This window comes from Eubalaena glacialis, chromosome 8 (assembly GCF_028564815.1).
Source record: "Eubalaena glacialis isolate mEubGla1 chromosome 8, mEubGla1.1.hap2.+ XY, whole genome shotgun sequence".
Lineage (NCBI taxonomy): Eukaryota > Metazoa > Chordata > Mammalia > Artiodactyla > Balaenidae > Eubalaena > Eubalaena glacialis.
The window spans coordinates 100,409,985-100,431,178 of NC_083723.1; the positions used below are offsets into that span (position 1 = coordinate 100,409,985).

Sequence of the window (21,194 nt, forward strand, 5' to 3'; positions counted from 1 at the left end):
CTTATGGATGAATACTAGAAGGCTGTCAGTTTTATTTGCATGTCTTATTTTTGTTAAAAGTATCCTTCTTATGGATGAATTACTCTCACTGATGCTTAATAGAGTCAAGAGAATTTTGTTGTCAATTATTTGAGGTCAAATGCTTCATCAGATAGAGGTCAGTCACTGAGCCGGATACTGGGAACACAAGGCTGAACAAGACCTGGCCTCTGCCTTTAGGGGGCTCACAGTTTTGGGGGAGCAGCATACAGAGGCAATTACAACACAGAGTTCCAGACTATACATAGGTGTTAAGGAAGCTGCCTTAGGGAAATGGGGGACAGGGGTTCAGGACAGCTTCACAGAGCAGAGCACCCTAAACTGAGTCTTCAAGGAAGAAAAGTAGAAGATAGGCAGCTAGGTGCAGAATGAAAGGTAGGCAGGCCATGGGTGAGAACAGACAGTGGCTCTCCCCAGGGATGGTACCTCCCCCTGTTAGGGGCACTTTAAAATGCATATGGGCAGAAGCTATGGAAGCTAACTAACCTGTGATAGAAGGGATAGTTCCACTGATGAAAACTGCTCCCGTAAAAATGCAACAGCGCTCCTGCTTGGAAACACTGTGGCTGGCAAGACATAAGAGGTGGGGTGGAGTGGTAAGTGGCAGTCAGGTAAATGTAGAGTCTTTCAGGCCAGACTTCATCCTGAGGGCAAAGGAAAATTACTAAAAAATGTTGAGGGAAAGGACATAATCAGATTTGTGTTTTAGAAATTGGACTGAAGTAAAGGAAAGAACAGAGGTAGGGAGACCAAATAGAGGCTTCTGAAATAATGTTAGCAACAGCCCAAACAGAGGTGTTGGCAATGAAGATGTGGGAAGAAAGTGAGATTTGCTGGACATTACAGAAGCAGAGTCAATAGGATTTAGATGTGGGGATCAGAAAGAGAAAGAAATGATTAATGCCCACATTTCTGCTTTGGCCACCGCTATAATATAAAGGTACCACAAACTGAGACGGTAAACAGAAAGCAGGAGTCTGTTAAAGGTGAAAAAGAATTGTTTCTATTCTGAACATGTTGAATTTCAGAGTCTGCAAGACACCCAACTGAAGATATCCAGACAAGAGAAGGATATGCTGTCCAGTATTAATCTGGATAACTAAAAAGAAGACTCTAGATTGTAGAATTACTTTTAGTAACAGCTTTCTCAACTTGGAAGTTTTTTTCTTTGTATTCTACCACAGGGGTTGGCCCATTATAAAAGTTTCTTTCAGAATGAACACTACTACACACAATATGAATTACTCACCTATTAAAGTAAGAGAGAATAAACTGTATCTGTTGCCTATCTAATAAAAGAGAGTGATTATATTCTACTGTGAAATTCTTGCTCATCCATGCCATATGGATAAATATTCCCACATCAAATTAATTATCCTCCTTGTAATGTATCTTACTTTACATAAGTGGTGTTATAAAACTGTGAACAATTTTGATCACTTTATAAGAATGTGCTGTTGGAGTATTACATCTTTGGATTGCTTTTAAGAAAAGGATCATTATAAAACGGACGTACACTTTTTGTCCAGGCCATCACAAGCTACATGATGGAAAGAAAACAAAGCAAAACAACACATGCAGTAGCTAAATAAAGGAATTAGCCTGTTTGTGCACAGAAAGAGCAGCGCTGTGGAGTCAAAGCAACAAAGCCAAGCTCAGCTTGGTGTAAACAAGCCTTCTCTTTCTAAAGATGCCACCAACCGAGGGAAAACAGCAAAGGTCACTGGCTAGGTTGGGGACCTTCTCTGAAAAACTAAGCCGTGAAACATTCACAGATATGCCCAAGAAAATATTAATCATGAAAATTTAATGTAATCACTAATCTGTCTGATGATGAGGGAAACAGGTCCAGCTGTCAGTAGGTCTCATCACAAAAGTGACTAATCAAATTAAAGTTCATAAACCTGCTCTGAGCCTTCCAGAAATAGTTACTTCTGCAATTTTAATGGGTTTGCAGCAGAAATCAAGACCCTTACTCTAAGCCATTTACCATTCTAGTCCCACTATAATTAGGATGTACACTTAAGCAAGGGGCTCAAATAAATACTGAGATCCACCAAGTTCCTGCTATGACCTGAATTTGCTTGAAGCCAAACTTAGAAAAACATGTCTGTTTTGGTCCTAACTTGCCAAGGGTCTTATTTTCTAAAGAACTAACGAGTCTCTCCCCTAGAAGTTCATTCTGGAGCTTTCACCTAGAATGGAGTATTTGCGGAGAAATAACATGAGAAGGAGGTAACCTGAAACACTGCCCCTCTGTAAAATAAGTAATTGGATGAGAACATTTTGAATTTTTAGAGGGAACCTACAGGAAAAGGTGTTTGAGCCTGATAGAAATGTTGACTTTCAGCTACTGGTATTATTTTAATAAAAACACAAGTTGTTACTTTAGGAACACAGTTTTTAAATATGGAAGATAAAAGGTTAAGTTTTTACAACTCTAAGAATATATTCATAGTAAATAGTTTAACTTTTTTTTCCTAGACATCAATCCTATTTGACTGTAATACAGGGTACGAAAAGAAGAAAAATGCCTAAGAATTTGTCTTTGCCACTCTGGCAGAGCTATGTAAAAATTGTGATTTTTTTTCCACATGCAAATATTAAAATTTTTAAAGATTCTTATGAGAATTTGCCAATTTCAGTATGATCCAAATGTTGCCATCTGCCAGCAAAGCTATATTATGGCAAGAAGAGGAAAATTAAACATTAGAACACAGTGAGAATTTCACAAAGTTGCTTCAGGTAAAATTTTGCTATTTTATAAGCCAAAGATATAAAATCTTTGCCAACCAAATTCATCTTGCATTTTATGTAATAAGGAAATTTGTGCCAAGATAACAAAAGTGTTACCTGTCTAAAAATTGACTGATTCTTCACTTACATTTCTTTTGCCAAACTTACTGTCACTGTGGTTTCTTTGGTCATCTTAAGTCAATGAAGTCTTTTCTGAGAACAAGAGAAATTCTAGAATAGGCTTCTTTTCCCATCTTTCAAAACTCTCTTTAAATGATGTGATGTCAATATCTTTGATGCCATATTTCCAGAACTGATAGTTTTAATTGGGAAGATGGAAAGTGCAAAACAAACAAACAAAAACGCCCTGAAATTTACATAAGACTTATTCTTTCTTTAAAACAAAAGAAAAACTCTCACATCTTCTAGATCATAGGGTTCCCATGCATAAAGAGTTCTCTTCAAATTTCAGAAAGAAGAAAAAATACCGTGAACAATGGGTCTCATTCAGCAAAAGTTACCTGATAATTGTCAATACTTTAGATTTAAAGTGTCCACTTCCTTCTAAACAGAAGGGCTTAGAAATTATGATTTTTAAAAATACATTAATTTTAAAATAATCAGCTTGTAATTAATCTTACTAAATAAATTGGTGACAAAATATCTCATAAGTAAAATTTAATAAGGAGAGTCACTGTCATGAATAAAAGTGCCTTAGCAGGGGAAAAAAATGTCACGTAGGTGGTTTAAGCAGAGATTTCTTAAGTTGACGAATCTTTAGTTAGACTATGTAGGATAAAGAGAGACTCAAAATTAGAAATGAAAGAGGGGACATTACAACTGATGTCACAGGAATAAAAAGAATCATATGAGACTACCATGAACAATTATACAGCAACAAATTGGATAACCAGAAGAAATGGATAAATTCCTAGAAACATACAACTCACCAAGGCCAATACATAAAGAAAAAGAAAATCTGATCAGACTTATAACTGGCAAGGAGATTGAATTAGTAATCAAAAACCTCCCAACAAAGAAAAGCCCAGAATCAGATGGATTCACTGGCGAATTATACCACAATTTCAAAGAAGAACTAATGCTAATCACTTCTCAAACTCTTCCAAAAAATTAAAGAGAACACTTTGAAGCTCATTTTAAAAGCCCAGCATTATCCAGATACCAAAGCCAGACAAAGACACTACAAGAAAAGAAACTACAGGTAAATATCCCTGATGTACACAGATACAAAAGTCCTCACAACATACCAGCAAAACAAATTCAACAGGATGTTAGAAGGATCATGCACCATGACCAAGTGTGATTTATTCCTAGGATGCAATAATGGTTTGACATATACAAAGCAATGTGACACAGCATATTAATAGAACGAAGGATAAAAATCACATAATCATTGCAAGAGGAAGAAAAAACGTTTGACAAAATTCAACATCCTTTTATGATAAAAGATCGACTAAGTACAAAAGGAATTTACTCAATATAATAAAGACCATATATGACAAGCAGACAGCTAATACCATACTCAATGGTGAAAAATAGAAAACTTTTCCTTTAAGATCAGAAACAAGGCAAGGCAGTCCACTCTTACCACTTTTATACAACATAGTAATGAAAATTCTAGCCAGAGCAATTAGGAAAAAAAAAATTTTTAAAGCATACAAATTGGAAAGGAAGAAGTAAAATGATCCAGGTGACATTATCTTATATGTAGAAAACACTAAAGAGTACACAAAAAACTGTTATAACTAATAAATTCAATAAATCTGCAGAATATATTATCAACATACACAAAAACCAATTGCATTTCTGTACACTAACAACTATCCACAGAAGAAATTAAGAAAACAATCCCATTCACAATAGTGTCAAGAAGAACAAAATATTTAGGAATAAACTTAACCAAGGATGTGAAAGACTTACAGAATGATAATGATATAAAACTGATGAAAGAATTTAAAGACAGCACAAATAAATGGGAAGATATCCCATGTTCACGGGTTGGAGGAATCAATATTGTTAAAATGTTCATACTACCCAAAGCAATCTACAAATTCAATGCAATCCCTATCAAAATTCCAGTGGCATTTTTCTGAACAGAAATAGAAAAAGATCCTAAAATTCAAATGGAACCACAAAAGACCTTGAATAGCCAAAGCAATCTTGAGAAAGAAGAAAAAAGCTGGAGGCATCACATCTTGATTTCAAAACACATAACAAAGCTACAGTAATTAAAACAGTATGGTACTGGCATAAAAACAGAAATATAGACCATTGGAACAGAATGGCAAGAACAAAAATAAACCCATACATATATTGTATGATCAACTGATCTTCCACAAGGGGGTCAAGAATACGTAATGCAGAAACGGTAGTCTCTTCAACAAATAGTGCTGGGGAAACTGGATATTCACATGCAAAAGAATAAAACTGGACCCATACCTTACACTACACACAAAAATCAAGTGAAAATGGATTAAGGACTTAAATGTAAGGTCTGAATTTAAACAGCTCCTAGAACAAAACATAGGAAGAAGTTTCATGACATTAGTCTAGGTAATGAGACTAAAAGTATAAGCAACAAAGCAAAAAGAGCCAAATAGGACTACATCAAACTGAAAAAGCGCCTATAAAGCAAAGGAAACAATCAACAGAGTGAAAAGGCAACCTATGGAATGGGAGAAAATATTTGCAGACAGTATATCCGATAATGTGTTAATACCCAAAACATATAAGGAACTCATACAACTCAGTAGGAAAGAAACGAAGTAACTTGATTATAAAATGGGCAAAGGACATAAACAGCCATTTCTCGAAGGAATGTATACAAATGGCCAACAGGTATATAAAAATTTGCTCAACATCAGTAATCATCAGGGAAATACAAATCAAAACCACAATGAGACATCACCTCACACCTGTTAGGATGGCTATCATCTAAAAAAAAACAAAAGATAACAAGTGCTGGCGAGGATGTGGAGAAATTGGAGCCCTTGGAACACTGCTGGTGGGAATAAAAAATGGTGCAGTTGCTATGGTAAACAGTATGGAGGTTCCTCAAAAAATTAAAAACAGAATTACTATATGACCCAACACAATCCCACTTCTGGGTGTGTGTGTGTGTGTGTGTGTGTGTGTGTGTGTGTGTGTGTGTGTGTGTGTGTGAAAGAACGGAAATCAAGATTTCAAAGAGATATACTCCCATGTTCACTGCAGCATTATTCACAATAGTTAAGATATGGAACAACCTAAATGTATATCAATGGATGAATGGATAAAGATGTTTTATGTATGTACAATGGAATATTATTCCACCTTAAAAAAGAATGAAATCCTGCCATATGTGGCAATATGGATGAACCTTGAAGGCATTATAAGTAAAATTAGCTAAGTCACAGAAGGACAAATAGTGCATGATTCCACTTATATGAGGTATCTAACATGGTCAAATACATAGAAACGGGGAGTAGAACGGTAGTTGCCAGGGACTGGAGGGAAGGGAAAAAGGAGTTGCTGTTCAACAGGTATACATTTTCAGTTCAGTATAAATTCTACAGATCAGCTGTATGACATTTTGCCTATAGTCAACAGTACTGTATTGGGCCCTCAAAAATTTATTAAGGGGAGAGATCTCATTTTTTGTGTGTATTCTTACAATAAAAAATAATTTTTACTTGCAAAGAATGTCAGTCTTGATTGATCTCATTACAACTACTGCAATTATATTTCATACAGTTACCTAACTTAAAAAAATCTCTATATAATAATGTATACATACATAAACATACATATTATGGATATTACCCCAAAATGAGTTTTCCTATGAAGGAATATATAACCAGCCATTAGGGTGAGTGTAAAAAATAAAACACATTATTATATGTGGTATTATGTTTATATATTTATACTATGTTTATGTATTATATTATACTATGTTTAAGTAAAAAGTGCTCATAAAAAGAGTGTGCGCTGAGATCAACCTGAGTGCAAAACCTGCACCAAGTTGAACTGGTCTTAGAACATTATTCACATTTCTTGGGCAGAGAAAGGCAAGGGGAAGCACCCTGCTCTCACGTACAGAGGCATGACCATACCACATTTTTGACCCTGACTCTGCGTGCATTTCCCAGTCACCAAGGCCATTTGAATACTCTGATTTGCAGAAACAACCTTCTGTATTCCCTTCATTCCAGGGAGGGCCTGCAAAGGGTTGCAGGATATTTTTACCAACTGTTCTAGATTTCCCTATATCTGAAACAATCCCAGTTATATAAGTTGCATTGAATTTAGGATTATCCTTTCTTTTACTGATGCACACGTCAGTTGTAATGGGAGTCCCCAGCTGCGTTTCTATTCCACAGCTCTAGTACGGGTCACGGTTGAGTGCCCTGCACATAATGTATTAACACGGTGCCAACATGGGAGACGCGGCTGCAAAGTTACTGTCAACAATGGCAAAACACTCTGCTGCTCAGAGCTAGTGATCCTTTGACAGCTGCATTTTACCAGAGCAGATATAAATCTTCAATGACATCAACTGAGAAACAAAACCAATGTTGATAGTAAATAGATGACAACCGAAGAATGCTGTCCCTTCAAACTGACACTGGAGCATTATTCATGTTGAAAACGACCTCCTTTTGATTGAAACTAACTCTCAAATCTTAAAAAAAAATGGTCATGGGGTTCTTACCAAATAAATATTGCATGACAACGAAAACACCCAAGCCAAAAATCTCAGACGGGACTCAGGAGACAAAAGCAAATTTCGCTCCATAAAATGTTCTTTCATGTTGTCAGCAGCACTGAATCTTTCTTCAACTATGAGCCCCCTCCTGAAAATTCTCAACTTTAAAGCAGGGTGCTACGAGAAAAGGTTTAAAGAAAGTAGAAAATGAACACAAGATTAAAAAAATTGAAAACAAGCACAGCACACAAAGCAAAGGCTAAAACAAAAATTAGTGAGTATACGGGGAGAGGTAAAAGCAGAAGAACACGGTAGAGTGTTCCTGCATACATTATGTCAATTAATTCACAATATAATCCTTGATATAGGCACTACTGTCCCCATTTTACCAATGAGGAAACACACACATGACAACATGGGTAATCTGGGGTGAAGTTGAGATTTACCCTCTGATTTGTCTCATTCTTTGGCTTCGAGCCATGTTACATATCCACTATCATCACCCTGAAATTAACATTTTAAAATCTTGAAATCTGAATTTTAAAATCTCTTACTTCCTTTCCAACTTATTTCATTTCTAATGTATTTCTTTCTATTTTTAAATATTATAAATTCTGCTTATATTCTGAAAATATGAACTTATTTTACCAACTCACACCAAATGCTATACAGATTTCATAAAATGTCTTTCCTACTTATTAATATCATCATTCTTCTCATTCCTTGACTGTTCTGAGGATCCTGGAAAATCCTTTACATGTACTACTCCCACTCTCTCTTCACAGCAATGCTCTGAGTAGTGATTACTGTGCACGTGTCTCAAGAGAACATAGGTCCTTCGTTGCCCCCCCCACCAGGTGCTGACCTGGTCTGGGTGAAGATGTGCACTAGTGGGGGTGAGCCCCAAAGATATCTCTTTGTCTGCTGGTCGGTACTCTAGATTTAAGGACAGGAGCAGCTAAGAATAAAGGCATTTCTTCTGACTGTCTGGGCTAAGCAGTCTGCATCTGAAACACAGCAACAGTAAAGTCTTTTGACCACAGGACTTGGTCTGGCACCAAAACACTACATGTCCTAGAAAAGCGGCCTTCAACCTTTTTCTCATAAACTTCCTAAAATAATTTTGAAAAATTATGTACCCTCTTCACACATTTTTTAAATTGACATCTAGAAATTTTAAATATAAATTTAAAGAGTTGCAAAGGGTATAATTTCTGGTGTGTCGGAAACATTGACATTTAATTCGAAACAGTGATATCATTCTTAAGTGGATCCAAGGGAATTTATCATAGCAAAATGATTCCACCATCAACCATTTAAAAAAAAAACACCTGTACAACTCCTCTTTAACAGAAATTTGACACTATTTTTTGCCCTGAACTTATACTTTGATTCTACTTACCCCTCACAAATTTAGAAGTTTAGCCTACAATATTTTAATGCCTGACCATGTTTTTTATATATTTTTAAAATCTGATCGTAAGGCTCAACATGGGGGGTGGAGAGTAAGAAAGAGAGAGGGAGGGAATACATATATTTCCTTCTGGAATATACCTCAACATTATACTAGTCGTATATGACAAGCCCACGGGTATCATACTCAGCAGCAAAAAACTGAAAGATTTCCTCTAAGTTCAGGAATTAGACAAGGGTGCCAAACTTACCACTTTTATCCAACATAATAATGGAAGTCCTGGCCAAAACAACGAGGCAAGAAGAATAAAAAGCATCCAAACCCAAAGGAAAAAGTAAAATTGTCTGTTGGCACATGACATGATCTCGTCAATAAATGGTGCTGGGAAAACTGGATATCCATATGCAGATGGTGTATCTTACACCACACACAAAAATCAACTGAAATGGATTAAAGACTTAAACATAAGACATAAAACCATAAAACTCCTAAAAGAAAATATAGTGGAAAATCTCCTTGACGTTTGTGTAGGCAATGATTTCTTGGATGTGACACTAAAAGCACAAGCTACAAAAGCAAAAATATCCAAGCAGGACTACATCAAACTAGAAAGCGTCCACACAGCAAAGGAAACAGTCAACAGAGTGAAAAGGCAACCTATGCAATGGGAGAAAATATTTGCAAGCTGTATCTCTGATAATGAGTTTATATCCAAAATATATAAGGAACTCATACAACTCAATAGCAAACAAACAAACAAACAAAAAACCCAATTAGAAAATAGGCAAAGGACATAGAGATTTCTCCAAAGAAGATATACAAATGGCCAACAGATATATGAAAAGATGCTCAACATCAGTAATTATCAGGGAAATGTAAATCAAAACCACAATGAGATGTCACATCACACACGTAAGGATGGCTATTATCTAAATAATAAAAGATAACAAGTGCTGGTAAGGATTTGGAAAAATTGGAACCCTGGTAACACTGTTGGTAGGAATATAAAATGGTGCAGTTGCCATGGAGAACAGTACTCAGGTTTGTCAAAAAATTAAAAGTAGATCTACCAAACCATCCAGCAATCCCCGTTCTGGGTATACACTCAGGGACATAAAATCCTCATCTGGAAGAGACATCTGTACTCCTATGTTCATTGCAGTATTATTCGCAGTAGTCAGCATAGGGAAACAAATTAAATATCCATCTGTAGAAAGGAAATCTATATGCATACAATATAATATTACACAGCCTTACAAAAGAAGGAAGTCCTGTCATTTGCAACAGCATGGAAGTACTTGGAAGACATTACATTAAGTGAAATAAGCCAGACACAGAAAGACAACTATTGCATGATCTCACTTATATGTGGAATCTAAAACAGAAAAGTCAAACTCATAATAACAGAGTAGAATGGTGGTTACCAGAGCCTTGGGGGTGGAGGAAAAGGAAAGATATTGATCAAAGGGTACAAACTTTCAGTTAAAAAAGCCTTAAGCCTACACATATCCACGGGTGACCATAGCTGAATTCTATTGATAACACTGAGACAGTTCAGCATCAATTTTGACCCAGAATTTCATTCTTTCTGTTGTTAAGCTCTAAGAAAATAAGTAGGTGGGACATTATTATAGCAATGTCTATCAATTTGTTTGTTTCCTTCCTATTTGATTGTCCCAAAATAATACAGTGATTGATAAGCAAAATCTATTTTTCCATCATTCAGCAGTTGAAAACTTGAATAAACCCTTCATCAACTTTGTTGAAAGCAGAGAAATAGAAGCCATCTAATTTACAGGAGGATTTATTACATCATTGGTAAATTGCTTTCTCAAAACTAACAGGAACATTAAAATTTTTCCTTTTGAAAGGTGATGTGGAGGTTTTTTCCACTCCAGAACGAACACACCGTGGTTAAGACTCAAGCTGGGTTAGAGGTGTACCTTTTTTTGTAAAGTCAAGGAAGGGAGACTGAAAGTGGCTTGAGAGAGAACTTGCATTTAGCAGGTTCTTTCCTAGAAAGAAGGGCTTTAGGGGAGAGTACTTATGAACTAGAGGAATCATATATCAATTCTATTAAAACTGAACTTGTGCCTGTCTAGCCCTTGGCAAGTCATCTTGTTTACGCAGGTGGTCCCCCATCTCAGGGTAGTGAGCATAGCAAGGATCTGGAAGAGATCCTGAATCCCAGCCTCAAGTCACCACACAGAAGCAGAAGAAATGGCCCTTTAAAGTGAATATGTTTTCCAAGGAATTTCTAGAAAAATGGGAGCTTGGGGTGTGAGAATGAGGACTAAACATCCTGTTAGTCAGGGTAGGTACTGGCTCAAGTGTCATAGCCTGACACCTACTGAGAGACTGTATTTTTTAATACTCTAAATAGTAGAGAAAAGAATTTTAATTATAGACCACCAGTGAGCCATATTACTTGTGGCTGGTGCTAGACAGGAACCAGGAGGTATAATATAGAGCCTTTGTCTTTAAGGAGCTTCCAATTTACTTGAGCCATCTGCTAAGAAAGTTAAATTCAAGCAGGAAGAGGATATGTGGGTGATATTATTAAAGCAGTAGCTCAGGGGAAGCAGAAGGAAGGCAGCTACAGGATGCATCATTCTAGGACGGAAGGGTGTGATGTCAGAAGTTCCGGGCAGCACGAGGTGTGTCTCCAAGGAAGTGCACCAGAGAAAAGTTAAATGTGTACATTCCTCATGACAGAAGGCATTTGCTAACCAAGAGAGGCCTACAAAGAGTACCTACACACAGACATTTTGCCCCTTCACCTCTTCCCCTCATCCCCACCTCCACCCTACCCAAAAGTGATAGAAAGAGCATACAAGCAGGCAAAACAAGAAGCAGGTGAGGAACAGACAGCAGTACCCTTTCCCCTGGGCAGGTTTCTGGGAAAGCTGGGAGGAAGGAAAGGAAAACCCTACCCTTTTGAAATGGGTAGGTTCTGACTTAAAGTGGTCTGAAATTTTAATACCTGAACATGTTATTTAATACCTGAAAATGGGCAGCAAAGCTATGGTTTCTGCCAAGATCTCTCCCAAGGGCAGGGGAGGGTGATCCTGGAGCACGTCTGAGAGCAGTACTAGAAGAGAAGTTAAGTTTTTTGCTACTTACACTTGGCCAAATTTATCCCGTGCAGTAAATTGGCTACACAGATCAAATAAAATAATGATGAAAGCAACTCCAAAACACTGCTCTGGAAAAAAGTCACAGATTATAAGGGGAAGTTATTTACAAGCTGTAAATCCATCCTCGAGATGTTGATAATCATAGTTATATACACTTTCCCCCAAGCTCTCTCACTGCTGTTTTCCATTAGTGCTCTTCAGCAAGCATCTGGAATCTTAATCGATCATATTTTCCCCTCTAATTCAGATGCCACGAATTATGAGGATCCACACATTAGCTTCCTTAACTTGCAAACAAACTCTCAATGAATGTAGTTTCTGTATTTGGCCAGTGTTTGTCTCTTTAGGCCTCATTTTCTTCTGCACCAGTAGTATGAGTTTTAGAGAAATCCTATTTCTGGTGAATTTATGTAAGAGGAAGGAATCTCATATTTTTAAAGATGGAAATGATAAAAGATGAAACTTGTGTGCTGTTTGAGTGTTTTCCTTTTGATTCATTAAAAACAGCCATACTTTTTGATAGATCATTTAAAAATGTAGTGTATTCTCTCTCTCATCAGCAAGAGTAGCTGGCTAATGAATTACACTTCAAAACTAATTCTGGCATTAGTAAATTAAAATGAAAACTACTATGTTTTTAAAAAGCACGGTTACCTTTCTATTGGTTTATTTGCAATTTGTATTTAATCTCTCTTAAACACTTGTCCTAGTAGCTTGTCATTCTGATAAGCTTTCCATTTATAGCGGCAATATTCTTTCAATAGTTTAACAGATTATTACAATTACGGTTCAGAATTTAAAGTTTCCAGAAACGGGTACTGAAGCCTGTGTTTCCCGTCATTTTCATGAGGTAGAAGAATGTTCTATCCTAAAAACCATAAATATATTTCTCTAATGATGCAACTCATCAGTTTTTCTTACTGCTCCTTGCCTTTCTGTTTTATTACTTTGAAGGGGGGGTGGGGACAGAGACCAATTAACCTTCAAAGGTCTTTAATAAGACAGCATTATGGGATGAACGAGATAGAGGGTATAGCAAAACACAGTGCTGCTTCCCAGGATCTTTTTTTGTGTGTGGCAAGAACATTTAACATGCGATCTACCCTCTTAAAGAATTTTTAAGAGTATGATGCAGCATTGTTAACTATAGGTGTGATGTCGCACAGCAGCTCTCTAGAATTTAGTCATCTTGCCTGACTGAAACTTTAAGCTCCTCAAATAGCAACTCCCCATTCCCTGCTCCCCCAAGTTCCTGATTTGTTTTTAACAACGAATTTCCTTCCTTCTACTTCCCCAGAAGCAAGGTCTATCTTGGCCCTCCATAGGGTATTATTAGCTTTTATGCTTTTAGGCACTCAAAGGATGCTCATCATCTGCAGGGAAAGTGCTTTAAGATCACTACGTATCAGGAGATTGATGACCACTACATGACCATGACAAATCACTCCCTACCTCTTTCAGCTTCAGCTGTCGTCTCTCTGACTACCCCTCCACTTCCTTTCAGCTGGTATCGTTAAGGGTATGGGCTAAAACTGAAATAATGAAACGTCTGGAAATGGTAGAAAGCTATAAAAGTGGAGCAACAATGCTTCTGTACCTCATTCATAGAGAACAAAACTTTCCCTGGTTGACTGAGAGACTATGAAATGATGACTTAAAAATTCATAAGTAATAGAATTTTCTCCACTGAAAATACCACTTGTCTACATTCCCTTCCCTATATTAAAAAATCAAAATTAAAAACAAAACTTTAATAGATGACCTCACTACCACTCTTCACAAATCAAACTTGTCTCTAAACACCACTTTTATTAGATCCCAGGTTCCATATTCTAAGTCATGTACCAACCTCACATGCTGTGTTCCACCAAACTGCCGGCAGGAAATCTGAATTACAAGAATGAAATAGGCAATGGCTAGAAATCTTGATTACATTTATTGGAAATATGGACTAAATAAGGCACTTTAATTAGTATCAGACAGAAGAATGAATTGATCTCCAATAAAGCACAAACTGTTGAAGCAATAAGATTTAGAAAACGTGTCCGAGGCATAATTCACTATGATGATGGAGGAGATGAATCTCTTTCCTGTTGTGCAAGATGAGTTCAAGATAAAAGTGACCACACTGCTGAAAAGCTGCAGTTAGTCAGCATTCAGGAGATACATTTTTAAGGAAATCTGCCCCTGGGATACAATGATAAACACAAATCTTTTAATTCTTTTTAAAAGTTAACTCAATCTTCATGAAGAAACAGGTAAGATATTTTAGCCAAATTTCCTTGTGAAAAGAGTAATCAAAAGTGTATTGGAGGCTTAACTGTAATATTTTCTCTCTAACTCATAAGTATTTTAATTCATTTAAATTATCCATGTATATGTTCCCTATTATAGCATCTCTTTATGAATACATTCTGAGTTTATTAGAAATAAAATGAGACGTATTCTGTGAAAACTTTTGCTATTTTTGGAAAAAATTATTGTTAAAATAACTATTTATATAAAAATTAACTCATTTGATTGACCAAATATTTAAGTATCAATTAAGTAAAAGACTTTGTAGAGATTATGCTAAGTGAAAAAAAAGCCGGATACAAAAGACTACATTTTGCATATCATTTATATGAAATGTTCAGAAAAAAAATTACAGAGCTAGAAGGCATACGAGTGTTTTCCTGGAACTGAGTAAGACTGCAAATGGGAATGAGGCAACTTTGTGAAATAATGTGTTTTGAAACTGAATTGTGATGTTAGTGCACAAGTGTATAAATTTATTAAAAATCATCTAAATTTCAATAAAAGAATTTTATGCTATATAAACTATACCTCAGTAAAACTTTAAGAAAAGATTCTGTAAAAACATCATGGCATTGAGATTCTAAGGGCATTTGCACTCCCTCGAGAACTCACGGAGTACTAGAGTAGGGTAGTGTTTGTGACCACCCCCCCCTCCAAATTAATATGTTGAGGCCCTAATCCCCAATGTGATGGTATTTGGAGGCGGGGCCTTTGGGAGTTAAGTGGGCTCAGATGAGGTCATGGGACTGGAGACCCATGAGAATATTGGTGTCCTTATTATGGGATGAAGAGAAATGAGATCTGTCTCTTTACCATGTGAGGACACGGCAATAAGGCAGCCATCTGTAGGGCAGGAAGAGGGCTCTCACCAAGAACCCAACCTAGCAGGGTTATTATGGTTCACTATGTAATTAGGATTAGTAACCAGAAAATACCCACAAAGAAAAATCCATCCCCAGATGGTTCCACTGGTAATTCTACCAAACACATAAAAAATAACTAATACCAATTCTTCATACCCTTCCAAAAAGTAGAAGAATTTTATGAGGCCAATATAAAAATCAGACAGATGCCAACAAAAAAAGGATATTACAGACCAATCTCTTATGAATACAGATTTTAAAAATCCTCAACAAAATACTAGAGAAAATAATCCAGTAACAAAAATAATTATATACATCACGGTCAAGTGGCAATTATGCCAGGAATGCAAGGTTGATTTAACACCCCTCCCCCAAAAAGCATATAATGTAATGTACCATATTGATAGAATAAAAGGCAAATACCATACGGTCATCTCAATAGATGCAGAGAAAACATTTGACAAAATCCAACACCCTTTCATGAAAAAAAACCCACTCAAACTAGGAATAGAGAGGAATTTCCTCAAACTGATAAGGGGCATCTATGAAAAAGGCACAGCTAACATCATGTTTAACGATGAAAGCCTATACTTCTCCTCTAAAATCAGGAATACAAGGATGTCTTTCCTTGCCACTTCTACTTCACATTGTACTGGAGGAGCTAGTCAGGGCAATTAGGCAAAAAATGAAATAAAAAGCATTCAGATTGGACAGTAAGAAATAAAACGATCACTATTTGCAAATGACATATTATATAGAAAGAAGTCTAAGGAATCCAGTAAAAAAAAGTACTATTAGAATAAACAAGTTCAGCAAGGGTGCAGCATGTGGAATTAATATACAAAAAATCAACTGTATTTCTATACACTGGCAATGAACAATCCAAAAGTGAATTTAAAAGAACAATTCCATTAATAATAGCATCAAAAAGAATAAAATACTAGAAATAAACTTAACCAAAGAAGTAAAAAACATACTTTGAAAACTACAAAACATTGTTGAAAGAAATTAAAGATTTAGATACATGGAAAGATATCCCACGTTCCTGGGTAGGAAGACTTAATATTGTTAAGTTGGCAATACTCTCCAAACTGACCCCAGATTCAATACAATTCCTATCAGAATCCAAGCTGGTGATATTTACAAAATTTTTGCAGAAATTGACAAAGTGATCCTAAAATTCATACGGAAAACCAGAATAGCCAAAATAATCTTGAAAAAGAACATATCTGGAAGACTCACACACCTGATCTTAAAACTCAATACAAAGCAATGGTAATTAAGATAATGTGGTACTAGCATAAGGACAGACATATAGATATTTCAATGAAATGAAACTGACAGTCCATAAATAAACCCATGTATCTATCGTCAAATGATTTTCAAAAGGGTACCAGGAACATTTAATGGACAAGGAGTAGTTTCTTCAATAAATGGTGTTGGGACAACTGGACTGTCATACGCAAAAGAAGGAAGTTGCACCCTACATCATACCATGTACAAAAATTAAAATGGGTCAATCACCAAAACGTAAGAGCTGAAATTATGACAGTGTTAGGAGAAAACACGGGGGTAAATCTTTGTGACCTTGGATTTGGCACTGGATTCTTAGATATGACACCAAAAGCACAGCAACAAACAAAAACTAGGTAAACTGGACTTAAAGTTGTAAAACTTTTGTGCTTCAAAAGACAGTATCAATAAAGTGAAAAGATAATACACAGAATGGAAGAAAACATTTGCAAATCATATATATGATAAGGGTCTAGTATCTAGAATATATAAATAGTTCTTTCAACTTAACAACCAAAAGGCAAACAACTCAAATAAAAAATAGGCAAAAAACTTGAATAGACATTTCTTTCTCTAAAGAAGATATATGAATGGCTTCTACAGCATATGAAAAGATGATCAACATCATTAGTCATTAGAGAAGAGCAAATCAAAACCACAAGATATCACTTTACTCTTACTAGGATGGCTATATATTTATATATATTTTTAAAAGTCAACCAACAAGCATTGATGAGAATATGAAGAAATTTAACTCTCATACATTGCTGGTGGGAAAGTAAAATGGTGCATTGTGAAAAAGCATTTTGATGGATTATCAAAAAGCTGAACATAGAATGACCGTATCATTCAGCAATTTCACTCCTAGCTATATACCCAAAACAACTGAAAACAGGTACTCAGATGGGTATTTGTACACCAGCCTTAACTGCAGCATCATTCACAGTAGCCAAAAGGTAGAAACAACCCAAGTCTCATTAGCCTAGATGAATAAACAAAATGTGGTATATACATACAATGGAATATCATTCAGTCATAAAAAGGAATAAAGTCCTGACACATGCCACAAGATGGATGAACCTTGAAAATATGCTAAGTGAAAGAAGCCAGTCACAAAAGAGCACATACTATTGATATATATGATTCCTTTTATATGAAATGTCCCAAACAGGCAAATCCATAGAGACAGAAAGTCAATTAGTAGTTGCTTAGGGCTGAGGTGATTTGAGGCTGATACGTAAAAGGTAAAGAGTTTCTCTCTGAGGTGATAGGTATGTTCTAAAATCGATGATGGTTGCATAACACCATGAATATACTAAAACAGCTAATGTTTAAAACAGACACCAAACCCCTCCCTTGACTCCATGTGCCTTGCTAGAAATGGTCCCAGTTTCTCTGTCTCCTCTCAAGCCTCCTCTTGAGAGGTTTTAACCTCTGAAAGAGCCGTTTATCCTCATTATTTTCACTTCACCGTGAATTAGTAAATTCTGACCGAGTACCTACTAGGTGCTAAGGTATAAGATCAACAGGACAAGAGCTCTATCCAAAAGGACAGAGAAAGGGAAACAGTACAAGATACACAGATGAGGAACCCATTCATCTAAAAGTTATAAAGTGATGAGCCAGAAAATATCCGCTTAGCATTGGGCTGTCTAAAGGAAGGGGTTGTTCTCAGCAAGTGACGTTTAAGTTTCTCAATACTAAGGATCCAGCTATAAAAAGGTAAGAGGCAGAGCAACTGCAGGCAGAGGGAAAAGCAAGTGCAATGATGAGAGAAGGCTGATAGGAACTTCATGAGGTCCAGGGAGGTGGAATAGTAACTGACCAGGGGAACAGAGAGACAAGGTGAGGTCCCAGAGGTAATGAGAGGCTGGTCAGGGGCAGACCTGTAGGGCTTTGTAAGGCAGGGTGAGAAGTTTCAGTCTGCTTCTTCTCAATCCCATAATACCCTGTGCACATCTGTCTTGTTACACTTAATTCTCTGTATACCTCCTTAGACTGTCTGCCCTAAAGAAAATCAAAGTCTCTCGTTCATCTCTATCTAGCCAGTGCTCAGCCAGAATCTCAGAGGTTGAGGTTTCCTGAATGAAGAATCCACATATTGACACTGTTATAAGGCAAAAATCCTAAGGCCTGTAAGAAATTCTAAATAAAGTTTAAATGGAAGAAAAAATGTTATCGAAAGGCAGTGTGCAAATAAAGGCCAGGCAATTTTCATTTAAATTCCCCTGGCCCACCTGGTTATTTCTACCAGAGACTGTGATGTTTCCCAAGTTTGAATCTGTTAAAAAGAACATCTTCCAGACTTAATTAAACTCACTCCCAGAATCTGAAACATAAAACTGCCAGCAAAGAACAGTTTTAGCATCTCCAGTAACTGCACGGTAGTCATTAACCGGTTCTCTAACTCAAGCCTACTCACTAAAGTATCCCAAGACATTGTCTAACATATCTACCTCAGCACCACCACAGAGCTATAATACACAGAAATGGAAAAGCTATAGATTACATTTCTAGTAACTGAAATAGGATCAAGCACTGCCTTTTAAATAACACATGATAACAACACATGCATTCCTTACAAATGACTTACAAACATATAATTGCCCAATAATTAGCTTCACATTTGCATGTTGGATTTTCTGTTCGTGCTACACAGGGATTCTGCATAGCTCTAATTATAGCCTCATTATCCAGAAAGGCACACACTGATTCTAACACAGTTGAGACAAAGCTAGCCAAATAACAGTTTCAGAGTGTAAAACCATACGATTCTTCAAAGAGATAAAGCACATTTCTTCAAGAGGGAAGAAAAACACATTTTTTTCAACTGGCTTACTGTGGCCTTGAGGCTTCGGCCTGATCTGTCTGCAGTTTTTCTCCTCCTTCCACTTCCATTGTACAGTAAACAATTCGATTGGGAGCGACTGACTTCAAACCTTGCACTTCCATTATGACAATCTAAAGATAAGAAAAACGTTTCACTGATTCGTCAAGCTGACAACACTTAGCAATAGAGACAGCGGTATGAACTACACACAATTAGGAAGACCAATTGATAAAATTATCTGGCAATATCATGGTATTTTATCTTCTTTATAATCCACCTTTATTTATGGAAGGTAAATAACATTTTGAGAAAGTCTGGTATCTGAAGACGCATCTCCTGCCAGCTATGAAAGATTAAAGTCTCTAAATATGAGCCACAATCAAGTAAGTGAGATATAAACTCAGAGCCTTAAAAAAAATTATGGCAGGTCTGCATGAGGCAAAGCAGAATTATTAATGAAAATTCAGTGAATGTGTTAAAAGGATACAGGTTGAATTCCACATAAGGCGACTGGTAGACACTGTCACCATCACACCAATTCACTGATATCAATACATGACATCAGAAAATTTCTATATTCACTTATTTTATATGACTACTAGCATTTATAAAAGAATTTTCTTCATAGCCACTGTTTACCTTATGAAAATATGGAAAATATAACTTGGCAATGAATATCTTACTATTAACTTGACAAGGAAAACAATTTTCCCCATCCATTAAAGGTATATACCAATTTGATGCAGTCTACTGGAAAAGGGTAGAAAGACTGATATTACCTTATATATTTGTAACTCCTGGGGGAAAGGGAAACATAGTTTTCAAGTGTGCTTTTTATGTCTGTATAAAAGACTGCCAATCTTAAAATATTGTAACCTAACATTCTTACTGGATGTACACATAAAATATGACTACTATTGAATATCATTTATAATAGTTTTTTTAAATCAAAACTTGCATCATGAAGTTTCCTAAATTCTCAAAATTAATATATTCAATGACCTTTTTATACATGCACATGTATTGATCTCCTGTTGTATATGTATAAACAAGATTAAAAGCATCATTCATGCCATGTAGCTACCAAAATATCCACTAAAAAGATATGTGTCATTTACTGATCTTTTAATACATTATGAAAATCATTACACTCTTCATAGAGTTCTAATATGAAAGTTAAGGCAAAAAGTCTCAAAGGAACAAACCATCTTAAAAGAACTTTTCTTCCTTTCAGTTCTGGTACAACAGCTTTTTTTGTAAATACAAATGCCTACTATTTTTGTTGCATTTTTTCATAAAAACATATGGGAAACTGATCACCAAAAAATACGGGTCAAATTCAGAACCATTTTCCTCCCTCAATCAAGGCTTTTGTCCTTTTGTCACACTGAAATGCATACCAACATATGAATAAAAATGAAGACAACTGACAACAGACTATGAGAATTAATAGATAATAGTAACAGTTTTCACAGTTGCTCTAATACTCAAGGAAGTTTAGGTGAAGTACTAAACATGAAACAGAATTGAGTACACAAGATAAATCTAGAAATCTTGATGGCACTGGTTCCTATATGGGAATATGACTGTTTGTCCTGCATCTCTTTCTGTAGAGTGTTTAATAGCCAAAGTGCAAGAGAGAAGAAAGGAAGCATCTGCTTAACACTATTTCTGTCACCTCTACTACAAGCTACTATAAACAGGACCTCCTAAAACATACGAGTTGTGAAACAGTTTTTTGTCCCTCAAAACAATGCTCCCATCTGTGCCAGGAATGTTCTATCCTGCAGAATTGCCACTTTCAAAAGATGTAACTTCTGTTATGAATCCACACATATAAGCAAATAAAACACAGTTCTACAGATCTGACTTCCAAAAA

General features: G+C 36.1%; 1 protein-coding gene across 11 annotated transcripts in view; it reads right to left on the reverse strand.

Annotated features, from left to right (window-relative positions):
- Nucleotides 1–21,194, reverse strand: part of CADPS2 (calcium dependent secretion activator 2) — a 548,265-nt gene that overhangs the window by 290,754 nt on the left and 236,317 nt on the right. For all 11 annotated transcript variants that reach the window (XM_061198688.1, XM_061198685.1, XM_061198689.1 and 8 more), the window contains one exon: nucleotides 19,325–19,446. In XM_061198688.1, the coding sequence (XP_061054671.1) occupies nucleotides 19,325–19,446 (122 nt within the window). The remainder of the gene's footprint in view (nucleotides 1–19,324; nucleotides 19,447–21,194) is intronic.